This window comes from Salvia hispanica, chromosome 2 (genome assembly GCF_029641045.1).
Source record: "Salvia hispanica isolate PSC_SH4W2 chromosome 2, Shi_PSC_v1, whole genome shotgun sequence".
Taxonomy (NCBI): Eukaryota; Viridiplantae; Streptophyta; class Magnoliopsida; order Lamiales; family Lamiaceae; genus Salvia; species Salvia hispanica.
In genome coordinates, this window is record NC_142693.1 from 58,128,812 (window position 1) to 58,138,568 (window position 9,757).

The 9,757-nt window shown below is 38.3% G+C and overlaps 2 protein-coding genes across 2 annotated transcripts; one reads left to right on the forward strand and one right to left on the reverse strand.

The window, feature by feature from the left end:
- The first annotated feature begins 3,277 nt into the window (after positions 1-3,277).
- Positions 3,278-6,700, forward strand: LOC148932760 (B3 domain-containing transcription factor FUS3-like). The gene is made up of 6 exons (XM_089065853.1): positions 3,278-3,733; positions 5,189-5,278; positions 5,472-5,572; positions 5,860-5,906; positions 6,006-6,082; positions 6,180-6,700. The coding sequence occupies exons 1-6, from the start codon at positions 3,344-3,346 to the stop codon at positions 6,450-6,452; spliced, it is 978 nt and encodes a 325-aa protein (XP_088921979.1). The 5' UTR covers positions 3,278-3,343; the 3' UTR covers positions 6,453-6,700.
- A 94-nt stretch (positions 6,701-6,794) lies between these two features.
- On the reverse strand, positions 6,795-9,757 carry LOC148932761 (uncharacterized). The gene is made up of 2 exons (XM_089065852.1): positions 8,965-9,757; positions 6,795-7,765 (listed from the first exon to the last, which is right to left on the reverse strand). The coding sequence occupies exons 1-2, from the start codon at positions 9,556-9,558 to the stop codon at positions 7,046-7,048; spliced, it is 1,314 nt and encodes a 437-aa protein (XP_088921978.1). The 5' UTR covers positions 9,559-9,757; the 3' UTR covers positions 6,795-7,045.

Consider the following 9,757-nt stretch of genomic DNA (forward strand, 5'->3'; position numbering starts at 1 on the left):
CCCACGAACCGGTTTTTATCGGATAGTGGTGGAAGGGAGGGCGGAGTAGAGGAGAATTAGGGAGTCTTTGAGGAGGATTTTGCTCCTGTCAATCTCTGTTGTCCTGTGAATAGTGTTATCATAAATACTTGCAAAGTTGGGCATAATTTGAAAGAGGTCTGTTGTCTACTTCTCATGAGCAGATTTATGGAGTCTCTTAATGATTCATTTTGTGACTCGTGAGCATAGTATATTTCTGTAATTTTGTGAAATTCTTTGGTTTACTTAACATCTACATCCGTAGTCAATGTTATGAATTTGCCATCATGAATCAGCATTTCTACTTGATGCAACCTTGTTTCTTTGTTTACGGTTGCTATTTCGGTGCAATAGTGATGAAACTGAATAGCCTATACTCTTATGATTGAATAGCTTTTTGCAGTTGGGAGGACCCCTAAGGCGATAGAGAAGGGGGGCAAAGAGAGGGAGGGAGAGGCAGAGAAGGGAGGCGAAGAGAAGGAGGGAGAGGCAGAGGGGTCACGAGGAAGAAGAGAGGGAGAAGAGAGTCATTTGCCTTCAAAAAGGAAGGACATAAATGGTAGCACAATGTTTAGTATGACTTTCCAGTAAATTGACTTTGGCCTACCAAACAATGGTTTAAGCTAAAAAAGGTTTGTACCAAACATCATTACAGCCAACATTAATAATCTAAAATTGTTGTAATTCACGTTAACTGGGATTCCAGTAAAAGCCCAAAATTGCTACCAATCGTGCCCTTAGAATAGAATAGGTGTTTAAGAATGGCAGAGATCATTTTTTTAAATTCTAATCAGCCCATTATAACAAATTATTCTAGGGTGATTCCCTGCATAATTACTAGCATAATATCCATCCCACAGTTTCACTAACCTTTGACAGATTGTATTCAAAAAACTCAACTATTCGCAAATGGAACAACATTCTAGTGTAGAAAAAGCACAAAATAATCCACGGTCCCGAAAATTGAGAAACTCTCCTGCTAAACTACATATACATAGATGATATAGATCATAACTGATTCGAATCTTGTAGTACGTGATAATACTCCATCTGTCCCACTTTAGCAGTCTCATTGACTTTTCTGCCCTCTTTTTGTAAAAATGATAAAAAATAGTTAAAGTGGAGAAATGGTAAAGTAAGAGAGACAAAAATGTAGATAAGACTGTTCTTTATATTATTCTCTCTCTTAATTTACCATTTCTCCTCTTTAACTATTTTTTATCATTTTCACAAAAAGAGGGCAGAAAAGTCAATGGGACTGCTAAAGCAGGACGGAGGAAGTAACACTTATAAATAGTGGGGAGTGATCAATTGTTAACTCATCATTTAATTGCTAACTACAACTAATTTAAGACCATAGGATTTTAGAAAACGTGTGGTCTACAATTTACCACGTGTAATTTTCATTTTTATTAATTAAATCGAAAAAGATAAAAATGAAACTCCAAATTAGGGTTTTGGATGAAAGTTAATGTAGTATTCCAAAAATATCAACTCAATGTTTTGAGAATGTTAACACAATGCTTTAAGAATGTTAACTCATTGCTTATATTGACATTCTACATGTATTATATTGATATATTTTATGTAGTATGTTGACATTTCTGCTTGTACGAAAAAATTAAAAAATTTCGAAATTTTTTACAAATTTTGACGTCGGAACATATGCATGAATGATATTGTTGGAATCCTTATGAAATTATCTTTAATTTGATATATGTTAAATGAATTTAAAGTTTTGAGATTTCTTTTAAAAGTTAGTTATAACTAAACATGTAGTTAATTGACATTAATACCCCTATTGATATTTTTTGGAATTAATCATATGGTCTTATTGACGTTTTTCGTTGACTGTATTGACATTTTGGGATTAATAATCTAAATTCTTAATTTAAATATTTAATGACTATTATTTAGTTATAATTAGCAATTAAGTTATGAGTTAGCAATATCACACTCCCTCTAAATAGTAGTGTTAATTTCTTTCGCAAAATATCGAATCAAAAATCAAATTGAGGGAGGAGCTACTGGGCTCATTTTAATTCTGATATAACCAGATGAATTTTAGCCCAATGCATTACGCGGCCCAACAATTTCCCACAAATGTCCTTATATGAGGTAAAAATACTTACTACCAAACAATCTATACTTTAGATATTATAAATTCAAGCAGGTTCTATGAAATTTCGGCAGCCATTTTTGTCTGAGTGAGAGATAGTAATATTAAATTTAGGCTTCTAAGTCATATTTACTTGTGATTAAAGCCCATATCTATTTTTATTTTTTTATGATTGCTCCTATTTTTTATTTAAAAACTCAGACTATAAAAATGTACTTCTTTATTCTAACTAAAATGGCCTTTTCACTTTATTTTGTATTAAGTGAAAAGAATAAGTACGATTTCTATTTTTAGTAATAAATCATTTAGATTGGGACAAACCAAAAAAAATTAGTCATCTTTAATGGAACGTAGAAAATGGTATCTTAGCTCGATCTTAGAGTGCTAAAATTACATTGATTTCACAATCACACATTTTACTTTCATTATACACCATGATTATTTAAGCCAAAGGCAAAAAAATAAAATAAAGTCTTTGCTAAAAAAAATAAGATTACTCAACTATTTTGAAATAGTTTGGTACAGCTCAAAACAAAATACTTAATACAATTCAAGTAATATAGGATGAGGTGAGTACTCTTTTTAGATACTCAATCTGTACAGAGATTTTCATTTTCACTCTATAAAAAAAAAATTCTTAGAGTCGCTAATTATGGGTAAGTGGCAATGTTATGAATCTGTAATACTCCAATGAAGTAAGTTACAGTATTTTGTCGAATAATGAGGAATTTTTATAATTTAATGACATGAAAAGGAACAACCCATGGCAAGCACGAGCACGACATACTAGTAATTTTTTATTACTCATTTTTGTTATAGTAAGAGGAAAGGAATCGTCGTCGGTTATTCCACTAAAACAATTAAAAATAATAAACAAAGAGAATATGAATATGGTGAGGTGGCAAGCACACAGGTGACGGTGGTGCATGCATTGGTGATTTTCGTTTCTCCGCCAAATTAAAACCACTCTCACTCTCTTGATGAATACAGTTATTATTGATTAAGTAATTTAGCAAGAGAGAAAGAAACGCCATTGATTTTCAGGTGGCAGGGCTTTATCAACACCTGTACCTCCTCCTCTTCCACCACCTCATTTTCTCCACCATTTTCATTCGTCACTCTCTTGCTTCAATGCATTTCCCCACTTTCTTAACTCAACTCTGGTTAAATCCTTTTAACAAAAGAGTTAGCTTAGCTTGTTTCACCATGAATGAAGGTTGCACAAGTGTCGTGCTTGCTCGCACCATTCTTGCTAAATTTAGAACATTTAATCGAGCCCACCTCCCCAACTCCCCTATACGGCTATACCATTCCTCTCTCTCTCCCAAACTCTCAATTCATTCATTCATTCCCCTTCTCACACAAACAGACAAAAAGATGATGGACAGAAACCACATTGCCGGAAATGGAAAGGAACTAATGCCCACCAGGACTGCCCGCGCCCGCCGCCACCCCCACACTCTCACCCGCCCCGATCTCCTCGCGGGCCCGGGCTTCAACGTCCTCAGAGGCCCCCGAATGCCGAGGGCCAGGCGTTCGAGCCTTGAGGGCCTCGCTGTGCCCGGTGCGCACGTGCCTCCTCTCTCTGTCGCACGTGTCAGTTTCTTTCACCTTCTCTTTTTCTGCTACTATTTCTTTTCTACAAACCAAAACGCAATTCATTTTTTTTTCTGTTTTAACGTACACCACCTCTTACTTTCTTATTTTTCTAAATTTTACTATTTGTAGATAGATCGCTAGAGCCACAATTTTAAGGAACTGTTCAAACAATTTACCAAAACTAGAAAATGGCAGTCATTACTGATCTATACATCCTGCCTTTGACTAATTGTATTCTGCGTCATTTTTTCATCCCAACATTTTTCATTCATCTGCTAAAGTTATCCGTCAAATTGGATTTTCAGAACAAAATTAAATTTGAATCAATTCATTTATAAAAAAAATGTAAATGTTTTTGGAACTTAGTTAGTTGGGAGCACAGATATATGTAAATGTTTTTGTCTGTTAGCTAACCACTTTAACACTTTGTCTCTGCCTTAGACGGTGAAGCCTGGACTTTTCCTCCTTTATTTACGGCTATAATTGCAAAATTCTAAAATAATGAATCAAAATTAACTTCTTGATTTTGAAATTTAAAAACATGTGCATATTATTTAAAATTAAATAATGCATTGATCTCACGTTTTTTCTTTCCTTGTTAATAGAAGATTGCGAAACAGACTAACATGGATTTGAATAGCAACATGTTTGAATAAGGTAGCCGAGTCATTTAATTTAATGCGGGTAGCTACATAAAAACAAATGGCCAGCTAGTGACGAACCAAGCATGCTTCATTACTTTGAAATCACATGATGATTTGTAGTACTAATTTGGGGACTAATTATGTACTTTAGTTGAGTAGACCCATAATGTTACTATATTTATGTGTATGTGTCTATGAATGGTGTTACCCTAAGTTGTGCAGAGTGTTATGAGTTCATTAAAGCATGAAGAGTTGGTCTTTTTAGATATTGTTAGAGCATGAATGAGTTTTTATGGTGGTGTGATTTTAATCATGACTTTATTGTGTGTGAATAACACTTAGCATATACTATTATAACGATTTTTTTGGTTACAAGGTTAATAGCAAACAATTGTTAGAATAATTATGCAACTCTCTATTCAAATTCTTGCTACAACGGTTACTAACCTATTATGTACGTCACTAAGTCTAGTCAACGCTTGCGGATTTGTCGGCCGTGTAGTTCGTGCATGACATGTCAACTGATATGACGTATGCTTGTACAAAAATTTGGTTTTTAACTTTAAAATACATCCCTAAACCGGGTAAAAGTTTGCATATTTGGCGGCCTTGATGTTTGCACATGCCATGTCAACTAATACGGCATATGATTGGACGGTTATTATAAGTAAATCTAGTCTATGCATCATTAAAACTAATGAAAAAGTGTGCAATTTATCGGCCTTGTTATTGTGCATCATACATCGACAAATCTAGCCTATGCCTATACGATTATCCCGAAAGTTTGATTACTTTCTAATGTTTTCAGGAAATTGATCTTACGAAACTTGCATATCTTTTCAAGAAGCAGCTAAGGAACAGTGATGTAGGCGTCCTTAGAAGAATGATACTTCCAAAGGTTTGCAGCTATAATCTTGCTCATTACGTTATGTGCACCAATCAGTTAAATCCTAGTCGTCTCACTGATTAACGGTTTCATGAATTCCTTCTCCTCAAATTAATAGCATTACATTATCCAAGTACAACTGTTATTCAACACTTAATGAACTAGTGTACAACCTTAATGAGTTGCTTTTCATGATTAATTTCAGAGAGAAGCTGAGATTCATCTTCCTATCCTTGAATCCAAGGAAGGAATTCCAATTAGCATGCTCGACATGGATGGAATTCATGAGTGGTGGTTCAAATACAGGTTAGAATCGACATGCTTGCTGCTAATCACCACTAATTTTTCCTCAACGTGCTCGTAAACAGCATATTTTCTCATCCAACATACGTACTTATAACATTGTAGCTCTATATATTCTTATTCCTGCATATTTGAAACTTAGGCACAGTCTACATGTCTTGCATCCGCACGATTCAGTGAAATTTTCTCTCATTTAGTTAGTTCAAATACAAAGTATGGAGGTTAAATGTGCCATTTCAAGTTTATCCGTGTGTTATTTTTCACCTCGTTTCTGCCATTGCCTGAAAAAGATACTGGCCGAACAACAGCAGCAGGATGTACGTGCTCGAGTATACGGGTAAGAACACCTTAAACAATAAACAACATGCCCTATTTGTTTCCATCAAATTTGTTTGCTCCTTCTAAATCAATGTATTGTGGTGTCACATCTCCTTAGGGGAATTCGTCTATACTCATGGCTTGGTGACCGACGACTTCATTCTCGTCTACCAGAACGTTGAAGATGGAAGATATGTAAGCCAGATATACTTTGGATATAGATATCATGGATGATTCTTGTTCATAATTGATAAAAATCAGTAACTAGTCCTATTCACACTAATATTACCAGATCATAGAAGCAAGAAAGAAAGGGCAGGATCTTGCACCGAGGATATTTGACAATCTTGCGATGAATGATGCAGCACCCGAGCTAGAGTTCCCGGAGCTCCCTGTTCTAGACGACACCGAGCTGGTGTATGCATATGACAACGATTTCTTGGACGACTCTCCCCTCGACTACATGGGAGAGTCGATCAACTTACCAAGCCTCGGATCAGACTCATCTTTTGAAGCCATTGAAGACTACAATCCTGACGACTTCAACTTCGGGTGGAGAGAGTAGGTTGGCTGTGAAAATGTAGTGCAACTTTTGGCTTGGAAAGAACTTTGTGGGATGGGTAAGTAGTGGTGCACATATATATATAACTAGAATAAAATGTATCAAGAAAAGAAGTTGGTGATGATAGTTTTTGCCTTGATGTGCTATAGGGCTTCTGAGGCCAGAAAAGGAAGGCCTACTGCCTAACCTTTTTTCAGGCTATGTATCATTTTGCTGTGATTTTGTTTAATCAACTAAATTATCCTTATAAATCCTCTCTCTGACCTTTGCTGTCTAAGCAAAAGGTCACTATAGTTACGGTGACCATTTTGTGAAATATATGAAGCTACAATGATAAGTAAAAACTATAAAAAAAAAAAAATTAATATGTAGATTGCTGTGAAATACAAGTACAGGCATTGAATAAACAAAAAAACTGGATAAATTCTCCGAAATTGGAGTGTCTACAAACACAAAGAATCTTACTCATCAGTGTTGTCCCAGCTCCAGAAATAACTTGCATCTACTTGAAATGGAACCATCAACCATGAGAATTCAATACAGTGTAACCAACAACACACAGAGAGTAACAACCATAGTTCCTGGTCTTATTACCATTAAAGAAGTCGAAGATGAGATGTATCGTTCATTCTCTTTATCTGCCAGCCGGCTTTCCACGAGTGTTGCAGCACCGTGACTGAAGAATCTTCAATGCAGAACTTATGTGACATCACCGGGCTGCACCCGAGGAGGCCTGTCAGGAGGCATTTGATCGGTGTGGAGTGGCTGAACACTCCAACGCACGAGGACACGAGAGAAGGGGGGGTGATTCTAACATTTATGTCGCGTATCGGATCTTGGTTATTGGGTACTACTCGCGGAGACATCTCATCGTCGGCCTCATTGTCTCCAGTTGTCACAATCTGGAGTCTGCTCTTACCGGACTTCTTCTTATGAAGGCCGTGCCGGTGCTTGTGCGACGAATCCCAGTTGGGTGGTGCCAGAGAAGGCACGTCTCGTTCGGGCATCAAGTTCGGAAGTGCGTGAGTGCTGTTGTTTCCAAAAACCGGGTTGTCACTAGGATCTGGTGGGGAGAAATCAGACCTAAATTTGTCAGGAAATGCCACGACCGTACCATTTAGGAACTGAACCATCCGGAATTCTACCTGCCTCAGGGATTCTCCGGATGGTGCAGAGAAATCGGGCTGGAATTTCTCCATTAAACTCACTGTATTTGGGGTGAAAACTTCTGAACGATGGCACCCCTCCCAATGGCCTTGGCTCATCTCCACGAGTGCATCGGATGATTGTATATGTTCCTCGGGCAAATTCAACTCCTGCACAGTTATACATCGATTATAACATTGAACAATAGAGTAACTTTCAATCATACTCAAGTTTCACGGAGCGGTTTGAATTTAATATTCAAGTTATAATCACACAAATTTAAAGCCACATAGAGCTTCTCAAATCACCAAGGCACTTCATTTTTAAAGCAACACAGAAATATTACGCTACAACCAACCATGAGTTCATTAGGAGTTATCATCTTTCAATTCAATATAAACAGTTTATACATGTGTGAACAATTTCAGAAAGCAAACTGATCACAATTAATACTTTTGGCAAAGTTAAAGATGTTTGAGCATCGAGCTTAGAAAGAACACTTTGATTGTCACTCATATGGACTGATATACTGAATTATTTCCAGAGAAAAGCTGACCCCAAATCAACCAGTGCATGAATCGGAAAAGAGTGCCCTTAAGAACAACAGAATAAGTATAATAAAATCCCAATCAAATGCGGAAGAACACGCAACAGAATGTAGCTGCACTTGATTGACAATTTCTAGTGTATAATTTGAATCACAATTCTACCTACGAACTTATCATCAGCTGGGATCCTAATAGATTTACCACAAATCATTCGAAGAAAAGAAGTTAATTACATTTAACTTTAGTCACATATGCAAGCTTTAGTATCGGCATAAAGCAGGTCCAGTATTTTCAAGAAGGAATGTGAAGAATCACAAACAATTTGGTAAGAAGGAAGCTACTGTTGTACCATTTCAAATAAGGAGCTTTGATTTAAAATAACCCTTCCATGTGGAATGCCTATTCATTAGCCATTAACGAGAAGGGATATTTCCTAGAAATTAGATAGGATAAATGCAGTCCTGTAGGCTGTAGGAATGAAATATTGCAAGCTCAACCGTGCTTATCGGCATACCCCTACTATGTAACACAATTAGACCATATTGCAGAAGGTAACACCTCTTCACCTTCACCAGTTAATCATATGCAATACTTGTATACAAAATGGCAGATGAAGAGCTCTATCAATCACTTGTTTCTACATTTAGCAATCAAACAGAGTAACACAAAGTTTTCAACTACAATCACACTACATCAAAACACGTACTCATATGATCACCATTACCATTAACAATGCAAGCAATCAGTAAATGAGGAAACCCTACATTGCATATCTATGATTTAAAACACAATCGATCCAAAAAAATTAATCAAAAGCTGACCTGGCAAACCGCCTGCGCGGTGGCGCGTGCCCGATCCAACGGCGAGGCGTAAATCGCACTAAACCTAACCCCCTGGGACTTCAAAAACACGGCGAGGGCACGCGCCTGGCGCTTTCCGTTGGAGGTGAGGGCGGCGTCGGGGCAGCGGCCGGCGATCAAATCGGGCCTCAGATTCATGTGGCATTCGCCGTGGCTGACCAGATAGACCTCCGTGATGGCCCGATCCTCGTCGGAGGGGGCCGGGGCGGAGAAGCCGCGGTGGAAGTGCGCGGGGAGCGGCGGGAGCGACGGCGGCGGGGCGAGGACGTTGTAGGGGTCCCACACCTTGATGGAGGGCCCCGTGCGAGGCGTGCCGTAGGCGGAGAGCTGCGGGGAGAGCGGCGACGCGGAGGCGTGGCAGGGGAGCATCTCCGGCTCCTGCTCCAGGATCTTCTTCACCACGGCGTGGTCGGCGCTGTCGGGGATGTCGCGGGGCACGGCGTCGTCTTCCTCTTCTTCATCTTCGTCTCCGATTTCGTCGTCGTCTTCTTCCTCTTCTTCTTCCTCTTCCTCCTCGGCGTCGGAGGGGATTTGGGCGGACTGCGAAGAGCCCATGTGGCGGGGAAGGGGGCTTTACTGAGATCTGTCTGTCGAGATCCAATCGACTGGGTTGAATTGAAGAATGGGGATTTGTAAGATCTGAGACCAAAATGTAATAGATCTCGATTTCTGGAATTTTGGACTAACAATTTCGATTTCTTTTTTTTCTCTCTTTTTTTTGCTTTTTGTGTTGAGGAATCTAATCCAGGAAAAA

Coding starts and splice junctions, on each gene's coding strand:
- LOC148932760 (XM_089065853.1), top strand. CDS start 3,344: ATGAATGAAGGTTGCACAAGTGTCGTGCTTGCTCGCACCATTCTTGCT. Junction 5,573..5,859: donor GAGTGGTGGTTCAAATACAG/GTTAGAATCGAC, acceptor TGCCTGAAAAAG/ATACTGGCCGAACAACAGCA. Junction 5,907..6,005: donor GTACGTGCTCGAGTATACGG/GTAAGAACACCT, acceptor ACATCTCCTTAG/GGGAATTCGTCTATACTCAT.
- LOC148932761 (XM_089065852.1), bottom strand. CDS start 9,558: ATGGGCTCTTCGCAGTCCGCCCAAATCCCCTCCGACGCCGAGGAGGAA. Junction 7,766..8,964: donor CCGCGCAGGCGGTTTGCCAG/GTCAGCTTTTGA, acceptor ATAACTGTGCAG/GAGTTGAATTTGCCCGAGGA.